The 24,402-nt window shown below is 41.6% G+C and overlaps 1 protein-coding gene across 2 annotated transcripts; it reads right to left on the reverse strand.

Annotated features, from left to right (window-relative positions):
* Nucleotides 1-10,674: 10,674 nt before the first annotated feature.
* On the reverse strand, nucleotides 10,675-20,084 carry CUNH14orf28 (chromosome unknown C14orf28 homolog). 2 transcript variants are annotated; one of them, XM_050138905.1, is made up of 5 exons: nucleotides 19,800-20,084; nucleotides 16,289-16,813; nucleotides 14,202-14,291; nucleotides 12,976-13,110; nucleotides 10,675-12,478 (listed from the first exon to the last, which is right to left on the reverse strand). In XM_050138905.1, exons 2-5 carry the CDS (start codon nucleotides 16,810-16,812, stop codon nucleotides 12,295-12,297), a joined length of 933 nt encoding a protein of 310 aa, XP_049994862.1. In that variant the 5' UTR covers nucleotide 16,813; nucleotides 19,800-20,084; the 3' UTR covers nucleotides 10,675-12,294. The 2 variants fall into 2 exon arrangements, with proteins under 2 accessions (XP_049994862.1, XP_049994863.1); XM_050138906.1 differs by lacking the exon at nucleotides 19,800-20,084 and adding an exon at nucleotides 19,510-19,767.
* Between the last annotated feature and the right edge of the window lie 4,318 nt (nucleotides 20,085-24,402).

Here is a 24,402-nt window from a genome sequence, read left to right on the forward strand (position 1 = left end):
TGTTAGCAGGAGTCACTGTAAGATCAGTTTAGTAATTGCAGGTAATGAAAGAAGGTTCACCGGAAATGATGTCTTACTCAAGACCACTCCTCCCCCCCAGTTCACACAGAGAGAACAGAAGTGCTCTGTGCTCCAGGAATTTCCCCTGGGCTTCTTGGGGTTTTTTTTTTTTTTTTTCAACTTGCTAGATGGTTGTTTTGTTAGGGAGAATTGTGTCTCGGGGTGTGGTGAACGTTAATCAGCTAAATCGTTGGAGTCTGAACCAAACTCAGAGACTGCAGAAACCCTTCTCAAGCCAAACCAGACCTCAAGGTCAGGAAGAAGGGGGGTGCTCTGTATAGGCTGTGTGGGGAGACCCTGTCTCAGAAAAAAGTCAAAGTTCTTTCATTGTATTTCTTTAACTTTGACAATATTTTTTTTACTTTGACAATATTTTAAATTCAAATATTTTTTGTATTTTTTTCCAAAAAGCCAGGAAGTTCATAATAGAAAAAATCTGGTTAACTACAAAGCAGTGGGGGGGGGGCATTTAATGAAGTAAAGGGGTACCACATTCTTGAGACAGCAATCGAAACCACACAGTAAAGGAAACTCAGCAGAACACACAGCTGATAGATGGGAGAAAAAGATCTTTACCAGCTATAATACTTCAGATAAGAGGTTGATATCTAGATGTTATAAAGAACTGCAAAAATTAAACACCAAGAGTGGGGAAAAAACCACTAATCAACAAAGGGCTAATAAATTGAATAGTTTGAAAAAACCCACAAAAAATGGCCAATAACTACTTTTAAGGGTGCTCAATATTCCTAGTCATTAGGGAAATGCAAATTAAATCTATGGGATAATACCTCACGACAGTCAGAAAGGCCATCGTCAAGAATTGTGACATCAAATCTTGGAGAGGATGTTGAGAAAGGGGAACCTTTACTCACTTCAGTGGGTATGCAAATTAATACAACCAGTGTAACTAACCAATGTGGAGGTTCCTCAAAAAATTAAAAGGGCTATTATATGAACTAGCTACTCCACTCTTGGTCATATAACCATAGACCTCCATACCCTACCATAATGATGTATGTACATACATGTTTGTTGCTCTTTTATTTATGAAAGCAAGGAAGTAGAACCAACCTAGTTATCCACCAGAAGATTCATGGATAATGGTCTGATATATATAGTTATTCAGGTCTAAAGAAAAATGAAATCAAAAAAAATTGATGGACTTAGTACGTATAACAGACAAGATGATCCAGTCTCAGAAAAAAAAGCTCTTGTTTTCCCTCATGAGTGGATCTTAGCCTATGATGTACATACATATCTAAACAAATGTATGTGTGGGAATTGTAAGCCCTTGAGCCACATGAGTGATCAGGCCCCTCCCCAAGGACCTCTAACTGCCCTAATTGCTGGACTCTGTCCCTACTCTACAGAGTAAAAATCTCAGTCTCTGGACATGAAATACCACCAACCTCCGCCCTGGAAAGCTCCACCCCAAGAAACTCTATATAAGCCCTGTATCCTATTCAGTATGTTGCTGTTTCTTGCCTGAGCAGAGGGAGTCACCCTCCTGGGTTTTTTTTCCTCTCAATAAATCTCGTATGTGAAGTTTGTTGTGTGGTGTGACTTTGTGGTATCCTTGGCTCCTGGAAGCCAGGAGACCTTTCCATCCCAGCTGGGATGCTTACAGGTATGGTATAACATTTGAAATGGGGAACAAGAAAGGGTAAGTCTTAAAAGATAAAATGCAAATTAATGGGTTCACATATATAGCATATATTTTATACTTTAAGATCTCTCAAGGTTTGACAACACATTTTCAATGCAAAATCAGACCTTACATGGGCAATATCTACATGTGATTCCATGAGGGGTAATTACCTGATGGGGAGATCAGAATTTTAAATTTTATATTTTGAATATTCCTATACACTGTAGTTCCTTGTAAGTACTATAAGTGTCTCGTATTCTTTAAACATGAATTTTAGCTATTCATGTTTCTGGAGTGTGAATATTGTTAAAAGTATGTTTAAGATATTACAATTTTGGAAACTCAGAATTCCTGGAAATGCAGATTTATTGTCCCAAGAATTTGAAAACACTGTAACTTACCCCTCCACCACTATATCTCATAATTCTATAAACTGTCATAATTATTAAATGAGTTTAGTAAAGTTGCAGGATAAAAATACAAAAAAAACAAGTATTTACATATGACAAAAATAAGTTATCTAAAAAAACGGAGTAAGCAATCTCATTTACAGTACCTATAAAAATGTCTAGGAACAAATTTAACCAAAGACTTTACAAAGAGGTCTTTGTAATGAAAACTATCATGCATTGATGACAGAAATTAAAGAACACACACACATACTCTGTGCATGCACAGAAGCATCCAAGGTTCATGGGACAATCAACATGCAAAAAAAATGTTCATAATTCCCCAAATTATTGGAAGATTCATTGTAATTTCTACCAAATTACTGATGACATCACAGTAGAAAAAATTCTAAAATGTACATGAAGTATCACACTACTGTCTTACAAAATGTTTTGCAAAACAGCCTTATACTGATTTGCGAACAGCAATGGTAAAACATAATTTGGAGAAAGGAAAGTCTTAACAAATGGTGCTGGAGCAACTGTATGTCAACATTTAGCAGACAAAAACTAGGCTACCACGTCTCATTTATCAAAATAAGCTTGGGATGGAGAGGTAGATCTGTCAATAAAGTACTAGTTTTGCAAATATGAGGACTTGAATTTGATCCTCTGGGCCTGTGGCAGTTTGAGTGTAATTGACCCCGATAATCTCATAGGGGGTGGCACCAGTAGGAGGTTTTGTCAGACTGGGGACAGGCTCCCTTTCTGTTGCCTGCAAATTGTAGGACTCTCAACTACTTCTCCAGCACCATGTCTGCCTGCATGCTGCCATGCTCCCCACCATGATGGACGGAACCTCTGAAATTATAAGCAAGCCACCTCAGTTAAATGTTTTCCTTACAAGGGTTGCCGTGGCCATAGTGTCTCTTCACAGCCATAGAAGAACCTAAGACAGAGTTCATGTTTTAGAAAAGTGCTGTGGGAAGGGGATTACTGGAGAAATAGATACATCTTGTTCCTGAGCCGTCTTTCAGCTTCCTGACCACCATGATGTGAACACCCTTCTTTACTTGTCCCCACTGCCATATTCTTCCCTTCTCAAACCCAAAGCAATGGATCCAGCTGACCTTGTGCTGGCACCTCTGAAGCTATGCTCAAAGGGTATTCTTTCTTTTCTAAATTATTTCCTTTGGTATTTTTCCAAGATATTATTCAAAAAATAAAAATGAAAAAAAGGAACTACCAGACAGGAGAGATGATTCAGCAGTTAAAAGCACTTACTGCTCTTCCAAAATACCCAAGATTAATTCCCACCATCCACATAGGCAGCTCATAACTGCCTATGTTATTTCAGTTCTACAGGGACCTGAAGCCACTGACCTCTGAATGCATCTGTACTATGTGCACACGTAAAGACACATAATTTAAAATAATTAAAAAAAACTCTTTAAAACATGTTCCAGCAGTTCCATTTCTGGGTATGTGTACAAAGGAAGTGAATCCAGTATTCCAAAGCAATATGAACTCCTCTTTGTTTGTTATAGTCCTTTTTCAGCAGCCATGAAATGGAAACAGTGAAAGTGTTCATCAGCTGATGAGTGCATGAAGAAAATATAACTACACAATACTGGAATACTATGTGTGGTGTGATGTAGGATTCCCCTCTGTATGCTATGAATATGTTTTATAATAAAGAAGCTGCCTTCGGCCAATGGCTTAACAGAATATAGCCAGGCTGGAAAACATACATCCATAGAGAGAAGGCAGAGTCTAGGAGACTCCATGTAGCTGCCAGTATCAGTAAACCACAAGCCTCGTCTATATAAAATAATAGAAATGGATTAATTTATGATATAAGAGCTAGCTAGCAATACACAAGTAATTGGTTGAGCAGTGTTGTAGTTAATACAGTTCTTGTGTGATTATTTTGGATCTGTGTGGCTGGGAAACAGAAGAGCAGCCCCTGCCTACAGTGGTGGTTTGAACAGGAATGGCCCCCATACACATGTGTATAAATGCTTGGCCAATAGGGAATAGCACTATTAAGAGGTGTGGCCTCATTGGAGTAGATGTGTTCTCATTGGAGGAAGTGTGTCACTGTGGGTGCGGCTTTGCAGTCTCCTACATGCTCAAGCTATGCCCAGTACACAGTTTTTCCTTCTGCTCCCTGGGGATCAAGACATAGGACTCTCAACGTCTTCTCTAGCACCATGTCCCACATGCTGCTAAGCATCCTGTCATGATGATAATAGACTAAATGTCTGAAACTGTAAGCTAGTCCCAGTTGAATGTTTTTCTTTATAACAGTTAACCTGAGCTCATGGGAGCTCACTGACTCTGGATTGACAGAGAGCAAGCACAGGACCAACCTAGGCCCTCTGCATGTGTGTAACAGTTGAGTAGCTTGATCTGTTTGTGGGGCTCCTAGCAATGGGATCAAGAGCTTTCCCTGGCACTTGAGTTGACTTCTGGGAACCCACTCCCCAAGCTGGGTTGCCTTGCCCAACCCTGATGCAGGGGGAGGAGCTTGGTCATGCTTCAACTTGATGTGCCAGGCTGATGTTGACTCCCATGGGAGGCCTGCCCCTTTCTGAATGGAGGGGGGAGTGGATGGGATGGGGAAAGGAAATGGGAGGAAAGAAGGGAGGGGAACTGTGGTCGGTATGTAAAATAAATGAAAAAAAATTATAAAACTATAATTTGCCAAAAGAAATGGGTTGCTGTGGTCATAGTATGTGTCTCTTTGGAGCAATAGAAATGCTAGGACACCATTCATTCACAAAAAGATGAAAAATTGTAATTTAAAATAGAGTGAATTGATTTGACTATCAGTGTGTCAACTGGAATAAGCCAGACACAAAAAACATGAGTAAGTTCGCATATGTGGAACCTGAAATAATCCACCTCATAGAAACTGAGAATATAATGGAGTTTGGAAAAGGGGAAGACATAAGGATGGAATATCAATCAATGGGTAGGAAGTTATAGTTAGCTGGTTGAAATGCATTCTGGTACTCTATGTGCAATCTGGTGTCTTTCGATCATGTACTACATATTTCAGGGAAAACCGAAAGATCCCCAGTACTTGGGGTGGCATAGACAGGACGAGCGTCAGGTTTTGGAACAGCCTGGACTACATAATGAGATTCTGTCTCCAAATGAGCAAGCCAAAAAGAGGTAGAACAGAAGAAGTGAAGATGGCGAGGATTAGGCTGGTGTCGGGTAGCCTGCTTGCCACTGGGGCCATGGTGACATCCAACCAGGGATGCTGCCAGAGCCATGTCTGTGTGTGTGTGTGGTCCAACCACAGTCGGGGGGTCTGTGTTTACCAGACCATGTTGGCCCATGTTGCCACCAGAGACCGCAAGGATGTCATGTCTGGGCTTCCACCTGTGGCCATGTAGGTGTCTGAGGGCTATGCTACCACAGGGGCCATACCAACGTAAGTGGCTGGAACTGCCACCCGATACCCTGATGACATTTGGGGCTGAGCTCCAGCTAAGGCCCATATCCAGGTCCATGGCCCTACTGCAGCCAGGATCTGAGTTGATGTCCTAGGCTCCTGTTACCACCAAAGACAGTGGGGATGTTCGGGGTCTGGCCTGCCACTTGAGGCCGTGTTGGTTTCCAAGAACCACGCTGCAGCTGTGCCATACTGATCTGAGTGGCCTGCTCTGCCATCTGGACATGGTGATCCCCAGGCCTGAGCTGCTGCTGAAGACCTTGTCTGGGTCTGCGGTCCTATTGTAGCCCAGGTCTGTGTTGATGTCCACGGCCCATGTTGCACCAAAGTCTACACATAAGTGCAGGGTCTGGGCCTTGTTGGTGTCTGAGGGCCATGCAGCCACCACAGCAAAGATGATCCAAGTGACCTGTGCTGCTGCACAGGGGCCATGGTGTCACCAGGTCTGAGCTGCTCCTGAGGGTCATGTCTGTGTCCATGGCCCTACAGCAACCAGAATCTGAGTTGCTTATCTGTGGTTCCTGTTGCAGCTGGGGGCCGTGTGGTTTCCTGGAATCTGGTCAGTCAATGAGATGATGGTATCTGAAGGCCTGCTGCAGCCAGGACTATACTTTCTGAGTGGACTGTGCTGCTACTTGAGGTCGTGGTGACATGTGGGCCAGAGCTGCAGTCAAGGGCCTTGTCTGGGTCTGTGGCTCTACTGTAGCCAAGGTCTGTTGATGTCTATGGATCCTGTTACCATCGAAGGCCATGAGAATGCCAGGTTCTGGGCCACAGCCTGTGGCCTTGTTGATATCTGAGGGTTATGCCGCTGCCAGAGTCATGCTAATCTGAGTAGCCTGTGCCGCCACCCAGAGCCATGGTCTCATATGGGCTAGAGCCATCTCTTAAGTCTAAGGTCCTGCTGCATTTGGGGTCTGTGTTGATGTCTGTGGTCCGTATTACCATAAGGGACCATAGAAACCATGCATGTTGAAGTTCAAGAACTGTGCTAAGCTGGTCTCATCCTTCACTGGCCCTGAGGAAGCTGGCCCTGCCCCTCACTGGATACTTCAGAAACAGAACTGGCTCTAAACCTCACGGGAGAGATGCCCCCCCCCCACCATGGGCTTGGGAGAACTGGCCTTCTTGGCATGGACATAAGAAAGCTGACTCTGCCCCTTACTTGAGGGGGCAGCCCCGGTGGCCAGGACTGAATAGCTCAGCTACCACCTGGGCCCACAGCCAGGCCTTGGGTTGGCCCATCCCAGCATCTACCCCATCTATGATCTGCTGGAGCATGTGAAGGGACTGGTCCAGCGGAACAATACCCACAGGATCACCATGGAGATATCCAAGAGGGGTTTCATTGAAGTCCAGTGATAATGGTATGACAGAAACCAGGGCCCAAGAACCAGATCAATGACTCATTGCAATGAACATTTGCAGGTAAAGCTGACTGGACGAAAGGGTAGACCGTGTGATGCACTGTGGCTCCCAACACCACTAAGATGAATGAAGACGTGTTGGAGAGGCAGGAAAAGACAGAAGAGCAAAGAAGGTTTTTTTTTGGTTGTTATTGTTTGGTTTGGTTTTAATTTTTAAAAAATTTTATTTTGGAGGGGCTGCTGCAAGGGCAGATATGGGGGTACTTGGAAATGAGTGAAATTGGGGTGCATGACGTAAAATCCCAAAATAATCAATAAAGAAATGTTATATAAAAGAAAAAATAATAATGTGTCCATTAAGGAGAAAAGGAACAAGGAAAGAGTAACCTTTCCCACTGCCTTTCTTTTCCATGATCTAAAGGGGTAATCAAATGATTGTTTTGTGACTTTGGAATGCTTCCTTTGTAGAATCTTAGAAAGTAAAGGAAAGAACTGAAGGAACAACAGGATTGGTAAATCACCCACAACTCCAGTAGCAATCATCAAGAGCAGATAAGGTATATAGATTTGAAAGAGAGCCTAACAAATCTCAGTTAAGCTTGGCATCACTAGAAGTGGGATTGCCAGGTGTATGTGCTTCATGAACCGATTTGCCGTCTTTTTAGACTTCCTAAAATGCATGAGTTGGCAAAATTTAAAAAAAAAGCAACAACAAAATAGAACTAAAACACCCAAATTTCAATTTATAGAAAATCTGAACAAGACGTTAAGTAATACAAAAAAAGTGCGCAGCCTAATTCAAGTACTTGGGTAATCAACTGCACAATCATCTGTTTGATGTGGGATTCCCCTCTGTATGCTGTGAATATGTTTTATTACCATTGGTTAATAAAGAAGCTACTTTGACCTATGGCAGAGAGAGTAGGTAGAATCAAGGAGACGCCATGTAGCTGCCGAAGGAGAAAGATGTTTATCTTTACTAACTAAAGAGAGTCTTGTTTACTTATCTGTCATAGCATGCGCTCTCTGGGATTTTTGTAAAGGTGTGGTGAGTAAAGGTAGGATTAGCTGTATTTGAGGGGTGCAGTAAAGACACTGCCAAAACAGCTGCTCAACTGGGGATAACAGAGAAAAAATATTCAGAGGCATCTGGAAGAGTCCAGAGCTGTCGCAGAATATTTGTTTACACTGTGAAGATGTGTCTTTGCCAAGGCACCTTCTGATTGGTTTAATAAAAGAGCTGGGTGTCTAATAACTAGGCAGGAAGAGGTTAGGCAGGGACAGAGAGGACTCTGGGAAGAAGAAAGCCAGTTGCAGAGGAGGCAGGATTGCAATGCTGAGATGCCAGGGAGGCACTGAAGAGGTCGGACATACGGTTCAGAGTAGAGGTGACCAAGACATATGGAAGTAGATTAATAAAAGCAGGTTAAGTAATAAGAGCTAGTGGGACAAACCTAAGCTAATGGCCAAGTTTTCATAATTAACAATAAGCCTCTATGTTGTTACTTATGAGCTAACAGCCTAAATAAAGGTCTAACTACAAGAGCAGAAAAAAAATAGAAACAAATAAAAATCAAAAACAAAAAACCAGACTGGACATGGCCAGGCTAGGGAGGCAGAGAAGAGAGATTAGCAGGAGTAGCAATAGATACACACCAAGCACAGCGAGAGGGAATAGAGAGAATACTGTGTTAGAGCGCGGATGAGGAGCTGTGGGGCAGGGAAAGCTGGTTTTTATCTAACTGCCGGAAATCCTCCTCTAGTCCACCTTGAGTAAAGCCAAGACTGTCATTTCTGGACATAGGCACTGCTTTGTGAAGTCTGGGGAACTGGAGTTTCCTTTGGACTTAACATTAACAAAATGTAGTTAATAGTTGAAGCTGGGTGATAGGAACATGGATGCTTCGTTTTTATTAAAAGCTAATAAAAAGCCTGGGTATCAAAGCTCAGTTGAACTGATATAGAAGTCTCTGTCATCACAGCTCCTGGTTTTATTCCTGGCCTTGCTTTTTAGTTTGGTCACGGCAGTTTCTAGTCATCCTATGATTCCAGACTCCTGTAATCCATCCATCACCATCTTTTACACAAACACCACCCTGACTCATAACTGCCCCAAGACAAGAGACCCGTCTGTAGTTTTACAAAAGAATCTAAGAACAGTGACATTCGGTTAGAGCAGCACATACCTCTGTCCTTCTGAGCGAGCAAGTGGAGCAGTGGATATGAGCTCTCTCTTTATTTTCACAGGACTGTAGGATATGGATTATGTTGTTCTTCTACACCTTCCTCCATGACTTGCACATAACGAGGCTGGCAGATTCTACAATGCTTCCCGAGTACTGTGAAAGTTCTCTGTGCCTATCTTTTCATTTGCAAAGCAGAATTTAGGAAGCAATTACTTAACCAAGAAATCTCAATAGCAATATTTTAATATGTGCTCCCCTTCAAATGGAAATCATCTATTTTATTTCATGGGCAATTTAAATAATCCAGGCTATATTAGTTAGCTCCAAATTCAACTGTAAGTTGCTCTCATCAAGAACGCAGTTGAGCTGGAGCGATGGCTCGGTGGTTAAGAGTGCTGACGGCTCTTGCAGAGGGCCTAAATTTGCTTCCCAGCACCCACATCAAGTGGGCCATAACCACTTAGAACTCTAGCTTTAGAAGACGATGCCTGCACACACAGGAACACACACACTCACACACCTCAGTAATAATAATTTTTTAATGAACACAGCTGACAGTCACCTGACATTCTCATGGGCAATTCTGGTTGAGAGCAATTGGGGGCCGTTTATATGCCAACACTGTGATCTGCTTCGGCTACATTCCGATTTTCACTATCCTGTTAGAGTTGGCTCAGCCTGGATAAGCGAAAGCACTGTGCCCGCTTCCAGCAAATTACTCAGCAAATTCAAGGCCCGGGCTCCCTTGCTATGCGCTCTTCAGTTCTATACAGCCCGCCATGTGGTCTTTCAGAAAGGCTTTACCACATAAAATAATTATCACTGAGAAATCTTTTTTCTCCTCATGTATTTTATATCCACTGCTTCATACATTATTTAAAATGGGACAAAAATCTCAAGTCAGACAATGTACAAAGCAGGTTTCCACCTTTACTGCACACAAGATAACACGTGTGCACATACGCGAGTACACGTGCAAACATACACGCAGGCTCGCACATATCCTTTTCTGTACGGCACACAGGCTAACACGAGGGTACACACACAATTTTCTTGCCACACATACACTACATGGAAACATACACTCACAAATTTTAAGAACTAAATCTAAGATTGGCACAAGTTGGAAGGCAAGAGACCCTCACCCTAACCCACTCCCAAGTGCAGTCAGATTTACAAAATTACTTCTTCCTCTTTAAGTGATAGTTTGGGGCATGTTGATTAAAGAAATATTCCCTTTATTCTGGCCCCCTTTCTTTGATTTCTCAAAGGGTACAGGATTTAAGAAGAGAATCCTCCTTCTCCACCATGACATTCTAAAGATACTATAGCTGATTTCATTTGACGTCATCCATTGTTTGCCAGTTGTGGGGAACTTCTTTTCTAAAAGCCAGTGACCTTTTCCTCAAGTCCAGCAACTCAGGGCCCAGAGGCCACATTTAAATTCCACCACACATTAGTGATAAGTGTTACTACTAATTTTCTTTCATATAATAATACCTAATTTTTAAAAATTGTAAAAAAGTTGGTAAGACAGAATCTGGAAGACTGCCTATACACAAGAGGTAGAAATATGTTTTATTAGCATGTTCAAAGTAGTAAAAACTTTTAGCATCTTAACCCTCACAACAGCCCTGTGAGGTAGGTAAGTTATTGTACAATAAGCTAATGACCCAAATAAAGTGCAATTCCCTGAAGAATCTGCATTAAGAATAACTCAGTCATTAATAATGTAACAATACCATTTATGTATGCAGACGCTAGTATCTGTTTTTTTATAGTTTGACTCATGCAAAACATTACTAGGAAAGCTTGCTATAAGTTAAATCCCATTTACCGTAGTTGGGGGAACTATTTAAATAAAACCTGGGTGATTTTTAAAAAAAAATGCCTCTTATTCTTCTATTAAAAACAATTTCCATAATATTTACTCAAAGTGAGACAGTGATAGCAAGATTTCACCCATATTTACCATCCTTACAGGAAACTATCTCAAGACGGCACCAGAGCAATGCAAGATTTGTAATGAAACCTTAGCAGTTTGGTATTTGGCAGTGAACTCTGTTGTCGTGTAAAGTCTTCAGATATACTGCCCCGATATAAAAAACAATGTTATTTTATTGTAAACACTAAAATTAGTGATCGTTCGTCAAGTAGTCTTCCTTGAAAATAGCTTCCCTTTAAACTGTAAAAAGATAAGTGACTTTAGGTTACTTATAACAAAACATGTATTCTGCTGACTATAAAAGGCTATGAATTTGCATCCGTGGCATTACACAAACCCAAGCCTCCTGATGGAATGATCAGGAACCAGATGTTACTTTAATTTTTTTAAAATATTTTTTCCTCTGTGATAATAAAAACTGAACATTTCCTCCTAAGTACATAAACACATTTCTATGTTAGTCCAACACTAACATCCAGTTATAGCCACTAATATCCAGCCTAATGTTTTTTATAGTTGCCTTGTCTGCAAAATAACTTAGTGTAATTTTCATTACACTTAACGATAAGACATTTAGGATTGTTATGTATCTGTAATGCTCACATTAACTTAAGTCAGAGGCTAACTTAATGCTTGAAATGCACTGGTGGGCGCACACTTCAGCAACTTATATCTACAAAACATTTTCATATATATTTTTTAAATTACCACACGGAAATTAGCAAAGAGTAAAACAAACTAAGCAATAGGTAAAATAAGCCATCCATAAGCCGTACATTCAAATCCTATTAAATCCAATAGTGCACTTTGGAGGTAAGGCAAAGGAATACAGCCAGATAAACAGAACTCTGACTTTTACCCTCGGATTTACCCAGATATCTAAAAAGGAAAATATAGAATTGAAATGACAAAGTGTTTTCTTGGATTTAAGGTTAGAACTGTAAAAACTATTGAGGTATATATAAATAAAAATTACAAAGGCCACAAGATATATTTTATTTGAACATAACATATGCTTATATAAAAATAACCCAGAAAATACTTAAAAATACATTTTGCATAGATCTTCCATATAAAACATTTACCTGGGGCAAAACAATGAAAAATACATCTCTGAAACTAGTATAGTTGAACTGTTTCCTTGGATACCAAGTATATACAGAACAAGAGCCCTTCACCTAGGGAGCATGGGCAGGCGGGAAAACAATTTAGTTCAGCATCAGTCTATGTTTATTTCTCTGTTGCTCGAATATAAACCAATGATGACAAGAGGAGAAACTCTGGGGGTTTATTTAACAAAATTAAATTCACATTTCTGAGGCCATCATAGTGCATCCAATGTCCATCAATCTGGAAAGCTGCAGAATAATGATGTTCCTCTTTGTTAAATAAAGTGGCACCTTCCAGCAAATATCTGCAAATTATATGACAATGTATCAAAAAAGATCACTTTTAATTTTTATGGCAAACAGTCCTTCAAGTTTTTTTTTTAAAAATTGTTTGCTTTTACAGGTACATACTATCATTTCTGCTTTATCAATAAGACAACTGATAAATGTTACAGACCTGGTAAAGGCGGGACTAGGTGTGGAAACAGGCCTGCTCTATAGTCAAGTCTCTAGTCATTATGCATGCTGCTAGGAACTGACTTTCTCATAGTGGACTCTGATCCCAGTCAAATCCAGAACCAGGGTCTTAGTGTGTAGCTGACTGGTCCAGAACTCCCTCAATACAAGAGGTCAGCCTCCAATTCACAGGATCCTCCTGTCGTAGAGTTTAGAGTACTGGGTTACAGGCATTTGCCACCATGTTCAGCTGACAGTATCTTCTTAATGGCTAGTCGAAAACATGGTGGACTAGTTTTTTTCTATCTTCATAAGACAAGCAAATAAACAAACAAAAACTACCTACTTGTGATCAGATAAATCCAAGTAATAGGGTACATATGCCAGATCTTCAGGTTTCCAATGCTGCATATTTAATACAACAAAAGGGGGTGCCCCGTGGCAGAAAACTCGTTGGGAAAATTCTCTTAAGCCACCACACCTAAAATGAAAATTAGGCATGAACATTACCATAATGAGACAAACAGCTTTTCAACACTTCTGAACTGTGTTTAATCTCCTGGTAAGCATAGTTATTCTATTATAATGGGTAATGGTATGAGTATTTTATTACCTGATTTTCCTAGTCCTGGAGGTTTTCAGAGTCAATTTGTTATACTGAAGTGATGCTTTAAAAACTCTTTAAAAAGTCAATTGTTCATATTAAGAGTTATAAAAGTATGAATCTGTTGAACCATCGTAATAGTTTTTACTCATCCATAAAGTTTTCTCTTCAAGGTGGTTTCAATGACTGAGGGAAAAGCCTGCCTCCTTTTTACGTTTAGGATCTTCTATTGACATGGATTCTCTCTTTTTTAGTATTAGTAAGTACTAATCAAAATACAACTTTACAGTAAAATCTCGATTAACCGGAATGTTCAGGACACAGTCTTCTGGCTGACAAACATAATTAACTATAGTAAGTTAACCAGAAAATCATTGCTTCTCTACTCACTGCTAACGTATGCAGGTAGGTTCCTTTTTTAAATTTTTTTATTTGATCTTAAAAATAATTTATGTCTTTTTATCTTTCATTACTTTATGATGGTTTATAAGACCATTCTTCTAAATATTAACTCCTAATGCATAAAATATGGACATAGAAATTGCTAAATGATTGGGATAAATATTTATGCCCCTTTGACTTTTTTTTAAACTGTATTAAATTTTTTGGTTTTTATTTACCTTTCTCCTAAATAAGGATTGCAGAAAAAAGTCCATTTAATTGAGTGCCCTGATTAGCCAGATTCCGGTTAACCAAGGTTTTATTGTGCCTACTCAGCAATGAGGAAAAAAAGAACAGGTGTTTGCTTTGTATTCATCAATGGGCAATAGTACTAGATTGTATATTTATATCTGGTAGCAAACATAATATATGATAACATACTAAACTAGACTAGGAACACTGAAAAACAGGTTACATAAATGTTTATGTATTCTTGTTTTAGAAGTGTATCAATTTCAAAGAGCTTACCAGTTTAAATTTCTTTATAACACAATAGAAATACTTTCAAATGTCTATCACATACTCACCCACGCTCTTCACAAAGTTCAATCTTGGAACAGAATAACTCGTCCACAGCCAGTCGTATCAAGTTTCCATGTGGGATTTCTTGGGGAGGACTACAACAGGGGCGGAATGCAAACAAGAATGGCTTTAGCAGTTCAGCACACTATCAGGATGCTACTACTACTACGTTTTAGAGGCTGATGCATTACAAACAGAACAAACGACATGAAACACACAACCTCTGAGATCTTTGGGTTTGTGGCTGTTTTGTTTAAGAGAGGATCTTAACTTTAGCCCAGGCTGGTTTGAAATTCACTCCATAGCCCAGGCTAGACTCGAGTTCACAATGATCCTTTTGTCAACCCAATGCATGCCAGTATTAGTCATGCAAGAGCATACACACCTGACCAGGCTTGTGTTTTAGGCAGACACTACAGAAGCAGCTGAACTCAAGAAATACTGCACGGATAAAGTTTCCTGTAAACTGATCCTGATCTATACAGTTGTTGCTACTTTAACTTAAAAAAAAAAAAAAGTGGGGGCTGGAGAGATGGCTCAGAGGTTAAGAGCACTGCCTGCTCTTCCAGAGGTCCTGAGTTCAATTCCCGGCAACCACATGGTGGCTCACAACCATCTGTAATAGGGTCTGGTGCCCTCTTCTGGCCTGCAGGCAGACACACAGACAGAATATTGTATACATAATAAATAAATAAATAAATAAATAAATATTTTTAAAAAAAGTGTCTTGGCAGTTGAGTTCTGAGGAGTACAAAGTTGGATGCAGAATCCAGACAGTAGCTGATTAGAAGAGTAAACCCACTAACAACTGTGACTTGTAAATTTTGTTGTCTCATCTGTTAGAAATGCTTGCTCTGCCAACTTCAAATATAAGATTATAAAACTTAGGGCTGGAGAGATAGCTCAGCGGTTAAGAGTACTGCCTGCTCTTCCAAAGGTCCTGAGTTCAATTCCCAGCAACCACATGGTGGCTCACAACCATCTGTAATGAGATCTGGTGTCCTCTTCTGACCTGCAGACATACATGCAGACAGAATACTGAGAATACTGTATACATAATAAATAAACAAATCTTAAAAAAAAAAGATTATAAAACTTAAGTTTAGCCAGGCAGGCGGTGGTGGCACATGCCTTTAATCCCAGCACTTCGGAGGCAGAGGGGGGGCAAATCTCTGTGAGTTTGAAGCCAGCCTGTCTATAAGAGCTAGTTATAGGACAGGCTCCGAAGCTACAGAGAAACCCTGTCTTGAAAAACCAAAACAAACAAAAAATATAAGCCTAAAAACGTTCCACAGTTCTATAATGAAAGAGAAATACAAAACAGTATTAACACAGAATTATAGTTATAAAACATTTACAGATTGACAAGATGGTAATTAAAAAAACTAAATTTATGAAGCACTTCAGTACATGCTGACAGAAAAAAAAAAACTTCCCTTGGTGGGTTTGAACCCAGCTGCATCTTGTCAGCAACACAAGGAGAAGGCATATGCATATGTACAGTGTACATTTCCAACCTGTTACGCCGTTTTTCATGACTGGCCAAATTCACCTCTGAAAGTGTCTGAGGCTTGTGGCCTCAGTCCTCTTCCCTACCGGTTCCCTGAGACTTTACTGTTTGCCGTCATTCCACTAGGCCTTCCCGGCTTGGCTTTCCCCACCATCATTCAGCATCTTGGAGGTCTGGGAATCTCTGAAAGCCAAAATCGCTCAGCTGCCCCCAGCACCATCTCCACTTAATGGTAAGGATTCTGAGTCTCATCTTCTCCAGAGAAGCCAAATTTGGAGTTTCTGCCTATAAATATTCTCTGGCCTTGCCACCGAAGAGTATTTTTAGTTTTCTTGTTTATATAGAACTAGCCTTCCTGACAGAGGACCATTCAAAAGATAAAACACTCCAAAACACTGAAGTTTTAACCTTTAAGAGGTTCAAACTTTGTCATAAACTTGGACCAAGAATGATTTACTTTGCATACTGGGTAATTTCTTTCTTGCTCCAAATAAGTTATCGGGTGGTTTTGTACATAGATGCATGAATTAAGCAAAGCTCACTAACAAGTTAATGTGCCGGAACAGAGCTGAGAGCACTTACTTTATACTAATGGTGCGCTGCTGATCTTCCTGCACTCGGGTCGGGCAGCGCCAGTTAGAACAGTAACTCTCTTGAATGGTAGACATGAGATTTTCAAGATTTTTTGTAAAATTATCATGCTCATTCCCAAACAAATCGATTACTAATGAAGCTTTATGAACTTCAGATTTGTATTGCTGTTTTTCCATCTTGTCCCAAATCCAAAGCAGCTTCACAGTTGTAAAACTGTAGGTGTCCATTAAATAAAGAAAACAGTCTACAAACTCCCTGCCAAAATGGAGAGAGAGTTCCCTGGGGAAATTTTCATTTTCATTAAGAATGACATACAGTAACATCAGGAATCCATCTATGGTGCAGGTATTTTTCAGTCTGATTTCAACATAGAGGGGTGTACAGGATACTGCTTTGCGGCCAGCCTTGATAGTAAAAACTCCTCCCCATGGAAGGACAGGCCTCCAAAATGATCGATCTTGGTTATAGTTATTTTTAATTGATGCTTTGATCTCCTCAAACAGTGTCTTCATCCTGCATTTTAAACGTGCAAAATAAAACATGTCATGGAAGGAGATATCTTTAAATGAAAATACTACTTACAGAGTCAAATTAAATTGTTAGGTGGCTGCCCAGTATGAAAATAACAACAATAATTTGATGCATTTGCACGGGTGGGGTGCGGGTAATATGCATGGTCTCTGTAGAGATCACCGAAGAAGCCAAAACCTGGGGCAGCAAGATGGCATCACTCAAGCCTGGAGACCCGAGCTTAATCCCGGGAACCACAGAGGGTGGAAAGAGAAAACTGACTTCACAAAGTTGCCCTCTGATCTCCACACACATGCTATGCATGAACACACACACGTGTGCACACAAACACACACACACACATACACACACAGAGTTAAGTGTTAGGTGCCGTGCTCTTGTAATCCCAGTGCTGAGAGGAGACTGGAGACTCTCTGGTGGGTGCTGGCCAGTCTGCCAAGCACACTATGCAAATTTCAGGCCATTGAAAAATCCTGTCTCAAAAGAAGAGGAGCCTAAGGAATGACACTTAAGGTTGTGTCCTGTCTACTACACACACACACACACACACACACACACACACACACACACACCTTTTTATTTAAAAGAAATGAGCTTTGATACCTAGGCTTTTTGTTACTTTTTAATAGATAAGGGGGGTTTATAGAGATGGCTTAGTGGTTAAGAACACTTGCTGTTCTTGCAGAGGACTTAACTTTGGTTTTCAGCACCCACACAGAGGCTTACAATTGCCTGAAACTCCAGTTCCAGGGAGTGTAGTGCCATCTTCTGGCCTCTATGAACACATGACATTTATATTGTATATATACACATATACAGACAATACATTTAAATACCAAAAATTAGATCAATCTTTTTTTTTTTAAAAAAAAAAAACAAGCCAAATCCCTTTTTTTACAGTATAGAATGACCATCTGATGGGCCTTTGTATTAATTATATTGGGTTCAATCTGTGATATAAGAAAACCTTGTAATAAATCCTAAATGAAAATAAAGCTATTAAAAGATACAAATTTAAGAATGGCTTATCACTTTGTAACATTAACACGACAACAGGAACCAAAGAAACATTACATTTCATTGGCTTATTCTTAATGTAATCCTCTTTCTACCTTCCCAATTACAAGTTGTGCTCCAGTTCCTTGTTAGCACAGGCAGTTTCACTTAAGAAAGCAAAATGACACCGTCATATATTTTCAAGTACAAAAGAGTCATGTCTTGGTTTTTATATTAGTAAATATAAATACATACTGCAAGGTGTATCTACACTACTAAACAACTATATGAGGACCTGCTGCTCTACATGCAGGTTAGTCTCACATTTAACTTTGAAAGACAAAAAAAAAAAAAACAAACCCAAAACTCCCCCAAAAGCCCAAGTGAGCATAGTGCTTATATGAGCAGCACAGCTTTTATTTCTATTCACTTGGGTCCTCACTCGCAACCTAGAATTGTGCTCGTTCTTCATGCTAACTACAGAGGCCATGCTACGAGATTCCCAGAACTTGCTGAAATTGTTCTGCAAAAGTTGCTTCACTTTAGTTGGAAAAAAGTAACTACAAATTACAATATTGCTTTCTAATATGTCACTTTTACAGAAAAGTTTAAGAAAAGGGGTTATATCTGAACAATAAACACAGGAAGAAATGGCTAAAGTCAGTCTCTCCCTCTCTCCCTCTCTTTTCCAAGACAGGGTTTTTTCTGTGTAGCGCTGGCTGCCCTGGAACTCACTCTGTAGACCAGGCTGGCACTGAACTCAGAGATTCCCCCTGCCTCTAAGTGCTGGGGTTAAGGCGAACACCACCAGTGTCTTATTCTGGTCACCCTTTCTTTTCAAATATCACATCCTCCTAAACACAACGATAAATCTAAGTTTTATGTTCAAAATTAAGTTCAAAATCATTCTGTGCTACTAGCAAATTCTGTTGTACATTAAACACGTACACTGCTTTCCACTTGAGATCCGATACTGCACTCTAAATTACTTGGTACTATATTTAGTTTGAAATACGGGTGTTTATATATAGTATGTTAACACACGGGCTCTCATCAATTACTCTGAAATAGCAGAGAGTGGCAAATGTGATGCCAAGGAAACAAACACATTTCTTAATATAAAATGATCAGTTTCATTACAAACACATTTCTTAATATAAAATGACCAGTTTCATTACAAACACATTTCTTAATATAAAATGACCAGTTTCATTTAGTTTTTTAAAAAAATCCTTGGGCATTAAAGCATTTTTAAAACGAGAAACACTTTTCATGATCTTCATTTTATCTCTTGAATTTTAAAGAATTTTGTCGCAAGGTTTTGGAGCTTGAGTTCGGATTCCTAAATAACATACTGGGAAGGAAGAATGACTCCCTAGTGTTTCTGCTCAAGCGATCTCTTGGATGTGATCAAATGAAGAGTGACCACAGCTCTGCAAAGCAACGATTATTATGTGCAACGCCCAGACTGCATGGATATATAGTGCACGAACCTATCTTTAAGGGAACCCTGGAAGATCTTGAGCACGCTTAAAATCCCAGCAATAAACTGGTCAATTGTTCAAACGTAAAACTTGAAAAAAACGGGAGAGGGGAGGGAGAGCTGGATGCAAAGAGCTTTACTGAAATAGCCTTGAGTTTCTGGCATGGAGTCACTGGAGGATGCGTTCGCTGGCTCTTACCTGCCTCCATCCCAGCTCCCTCAGTTGCATTGAGCCTGGGAAACTCCCCAACCACAATTTCTCCATCAACCTGACCCCTTTCCCGCGCTGTCATGCCCAGGGGTCACAGGGTGTTCCCCGGAGGACTGGACCACCTGTCGCGGGAACCGAACACCGCACAACCGAGGGTGGCCGGACTCGCAGTCCTCCCGGGGAGAGGGGGGGGAGGGGCCCACACCCGCGCGGCCACGCCCACCCTCCCGCCGCGGCGGTCAGGCCTCCGGGGCCGCGGGCGGCTCCTCCGTGCGTACCTCCCGGGGGACCGAAGACCGCCGGTGCCGCCGCACCCGTCGCCGCCGCCGCTCGCTCATGGAGAGCCCGGGCCGCCGCCGCCGCGGCCGCCGCATCTACCAGCCCCTCCGGCTGCCTCGGCCGCCCCCGGCGAGCGTGCGGGGCTCCGGCACGGCCTCCATCGCGCCCGCTGCGGCGGCAGCCACCGCAGCCGCAGCGCCCAGCCCCACCCGAGCGGCCCACGCAGCCGGGACCGCGGGGCGCGGCTCGGCGCTTCGCTTGTTACGGAGCAGGATTCCGCCGGCCGCCCCCTCCCCCCGGGCCCGGCCAGGCCAGCCGCTGGCCGCGCTGCTGCGCACGCGCGAAGGCCCCGCCCGGCGTGCGCGTGTCGGCTGTGTGTACAGCCTTCGGACTCGTCCAATCAGAGCCGGGATCGGGTGGAGGAGGGCGGGCCCTCGCGGAGAGGGGCGGGGTCCCGCGTGACAGAGTGGGTGGGGCAGCCGGAAATGGGCTGGGTTTTTTCTGAGAAGCTGCTGCCTGGGCTGGAGAGCCTTGGCCTTTTGACTTGTCTTGATTTTTAGGTCTCTGGAATCCCTAACTCATAAAGCTAACCCCTTTTTTTCCCTCAGTATATTATGAGTATGTGAGATATTTATTTAAATATCTACATGAAAAAGTTGAATTGATATCTTAAATACTGTTTAAGATTAGCCACAATGCTGTTTCTGTTTCTGTTTTGCTTAGTGGTTGGGTTGTTATTTTTCTTTTTTGAGACAGGGTTTCTTTTTTTATTAATTAAACTTATTCGTTTATTTTACATCCCGACTGCAGTTTCCCCTCCCTCCTCTCCTCCCATTCCCTCCTATCCACTCCTCTTTTTCTTCTCAGAAAGGGACAGGCCTCCCATGGGTGTCAACAAAGCATGGCATATCAAACTGAGGTAGGACAAGGCTCCTCCTATTGTATTAAGGCTGGGCAAAGCAACCCAGAATAAAGAATAGGGTCCCAAAAGACAGCCAAAGCGTTAGGAACAGCCCCTGCTCCCACTGCTGGGAGTTCCACAAATAGACCAAGCTCTGCGCAACTGTCACACACGGAGAGGACATACGTGGGGTCCATTGGTCAACAGTCTGTGAGCCCCTTGAATCTTCCCTGCTCCTCCCACCACACACACACACACACACACACACACACACACACACACACACACACACACACTGTCCTGGAACTCACTCTGTAGACCATGCTGACTTTGAACTCACAGAGATACACCTGTCTCTCCCTCCCGAGTGCTGGGTTGCTGGGTTTAAAGGCCTGCAGCGCCACTACCTGGCCACAGTGCTGTATTTTACAATGGAAGGGAATACTATTAAAAAAAGTTTAAACCCCACTGTAGTGCTCGAATATTAGAGATAAGTTTCCACGCAACACGTGACAGGGATGGAAAGTCAAGTTAGAGATGTTCAATTCTAGAGTTTTTGTATTTACCAACTATGAATTTTCATTAGTATCTTTTTAATCTCCGAAGAGCTAAAGCCCTGTGTGGACCTGTACCTGGAAAGTATCTTTCAGGAGGACTACCTCCACTCTCAGAACTGGAGATGATGTCGAGAGTATGCCATCCCGTCTGTGAATACAGACTGCGAAGGGGTGCAGACTCTGGAATACAGGATGGCAGGTTTGAAGAGCTGCAGGCCAGCCAATCAGATGGGAGCTTTCACAGGCTGAGCATGACGATATAACGCAAGGCCGTGCAAGGACCTTCCACAAATATCACTGTAGATAGAGACATGCAGACTAGGAAAAAACTTGCGTGCAGACAAGGGAGAGGAAGAAGCAGATGTCTCTCTAAGCATGGGAGAAAAAGATAGCGCTGTCCAAAGAATAATAACTACTAATCCCTACGAAGCCAGTTCGTAATTTCTCGCTTTCTTAGTTTCTTACTGCGTCCTACAGGTGAGAATTACTGATGAGACATTAGGCAAATTACTGTGTTGAAGAAGTTCACACGAAACTACCTCACTAGAAGAACACCCCTTTAAAATATCTGTAAATATTGGCTATGTATTTAATGCACAATCTCGCCGAGATATAATGAACAGTTCATCCTTTTCTTAAAAACCGGCAGAGATGGTGGTGGGTGGAGGAGAGCAGCAAGATGTATCATTAGCGTGTGTGACAGCCAGCGGGCGGGAGGCAAGGATGGATTCCTTGCATACTTAGCGCATACTTAGCATCGTCCCCAAATGTCTTTGGGGCCTTTAAACAGATTTCTGTTCTCCCTTTCCACTCTCAAATTCTGATGACCGAGTCTAGGATTAAAAAAAAAAAACAAACCCAGCAATTATTGAAGTATAATTGACATATCTAAAGAGCATCATTTGGCAAGCTTTGACATATGTATGCCCGTGTAAAGCCATGAATGGACATGAGCATCATCGTCAGGTATCCTTGTTCCCCTCTATAGTTGCTTCCTTCCTGCCCCATGCCTAAGCAGCCAGTTTTGCTAGTGCCCATTCGTCTCCATCCTCTTAAGTGTCACCTGAGTCCAGTCACAGTAGGTACTCTTTTTGCTTTGCTTCCTTTCGTGCAGTGTGATTGTTTGGATATTCCTCTATCTGCACGGTAGTTGTTTTTTTTTTCTTTCTGCTAGATGTATCTCATTGCGTGGATGATCTGCCCTTTCTTTCCCAGTCACTCATTGATGGACAATTAGAGCGTGTCTAGTTTCAACCCATTTTCAAGAGTGCTACTGTGAATATTTTCGGGCAAGAAAATATATATGCACACACATTTCCTTTGCTATTGTGTGAATATCTAAAGTGCAAGGACTGGATCATATGGCAAATGCATGTTTAACCTTTGAAGAAATCGCTACATTATCTTCCAAAGTTGATGTGTGATTTTACATTTCCACCATGAGGGTTCTGCTTGCTCCACATATTCATCAATATTTGGTACTTTTAGACTTTTGACAATTATATGAATTGTTACATGTTAAAAAGCAGGTAGGTCAGAACCTAGGGGATATTAGTGACACAGAAGTTAGTTCTCATTAGTTAATAAAGTCAGGGGAGGAAAAAGGACCTTTGGTTAAGACTCCAAGCAACTCTCACATATTATGATTTATTATGATAAAAATGGACTTTAGGGCTAAAGAGAGATGAAAGGTTAAGATAAAATTAAAAAATTAAAATCTGGAGCACTGAAGCAGATGAATAAGACGGTTTGTAGTTGGGTATGAGAAACCAAGACAGACAAGAGGAGAGAGACAGGGCTCTGGGCTAGTGCCAGAAGGCTGTCAGCCCATTTGTTTCCTCCTCACCTCCCAAAGCCCAGGAAGAACAGATATGAAATACTATTGATTATCCTCTCATCTACTCTTGCTTCTGCTGTAGGTAACTGTAGCAGGCTGTATGGTAAGTAAGGGTAGCTTCTAAGAAGACCTTCCACCTGGGAGGTCACCCCAGAACACATCACAGACAAGGAGCTAAATATGAGAAAACCCAAACTGCAGTGACGTCTTGGTGGTTGTGACAGTGTTAACTCAGCACCATGCTGAAGTTGAGAACAGGTCAGATAAATATAGAAACATGGGAAAACATGGTCAGGAGTGTGGGTTAGGAGTTACTTACAGGACTCTGGGTGACTCAAAGGCAGCTGCATGACCGAGCAGTCCACTCCGCAGCAGGATATGGCTCACAAAAGCTGTAGCCTTGGAGGTCCCCACACAACCTTGCAGGGGGTTCTGCTGCTCGGTATCTCTCTCCAGCAATTACTTACTACTTTTTTATAATCCCGAGGAAAGTGTTCATGAACTTTGGAGCTTTCAGAGTTTCCTGAGCTTTGTAAGTTTCGTAAACTGTCTGAATCTCACCAGCTAGCTCCTATTTGAGAGAGAGTTCCAATCCCAAGAAAATAGCAATCTAAAGTGTCAGGTCACCCCAAGAATAATTAGCTCCCTTCCCTCAATGCTGTAACGCCATAAATTATCTTCTCTGTGCCTCTCCTCGGTGAGTATGTGCATCTGTGCCTAATCTCTCTTTACGTCTCCTAATGGTCCAGATGGAAGATGAGCTATCAGCCACTACTGCTTCATCATTGTTTGTCTTTATTATGGAGATGAATTTACTGTATCACAACATTTTTGTCCGACTAATTAAATTTTTATTTTATTTTTGAGCCAAAGCATACTCACTATTTTAATGCTCTCCTCTGGCTGTGTTTCAAAGAACAAAAATATCAGCAGAGTCTGACTGGCTACATAGGTTGAGACGTGTTTCCCCCATCTTTTCCCGACGTTTGGCAATTATAATAGAATCTGGAGAATTTTTGTAGTCTACTTATGACTCCCAGAAATGAATATAACTGTACAAACTGTTTTACTTCTAAACTGGAGGAGAATAATTAGTGCTATCGGAACAGGATATAGTGATAGCAAGCAGCTTCATTCTTCCATTGGGCTCCTCCTGTTTGCCAAGCAGATGCTTTTGGGTCAGGGTCTATTTGTCTTTCTGAATTGTTGAACACCTGCTATATAAAAATGTGTGGACCCCAGTCTCCTAACATGTACGGAAGCTCTTCACCAGTACTGCCTTACAGTTCTAAGAGGCAACTGCTGCT

This window comes from Alexandromys fortis, unplaced genomic scaffold, assembly GCF_014885135.2.
Source record: "Alexandromys fortis isolate MF-2015 unplaced genomic scaffold, M_Fortis_MF-2015_v1.1 scaffold_35, whole genome shotgun sequence".
NCBI lineage: Eukaryota > Metazoa > Chordata > Mammalia > Rodentia > Cricetidae > Alexandromys > Alexandromys fortis.

Bases quoted from the DNA above. Each gene is read 5' to 3' on its own strand.
- CUNH14orf28 (XM_050138905.1), bottom strand. From the start codon at position 16,812: ATGAAGACACTGTTTGAGGAGATCAAAGCATCAATTAAAAATAACTAT. The intron at 14,292-16,288 runs GTAAGTGCTCTC...CCCCTGTTGTAG, and splicing joins CAGCGCACCATTAGTATAAA to TCCTCCCCAAGAAATCCCAC. The intron at 13,111-14,201 runs GTGAGTATGTGA...TTTTCATTTTAG, and splicing joins GAACTTTGTGAAGAGCGTGG to GTGTGGTGGCTTAAGAGAAT.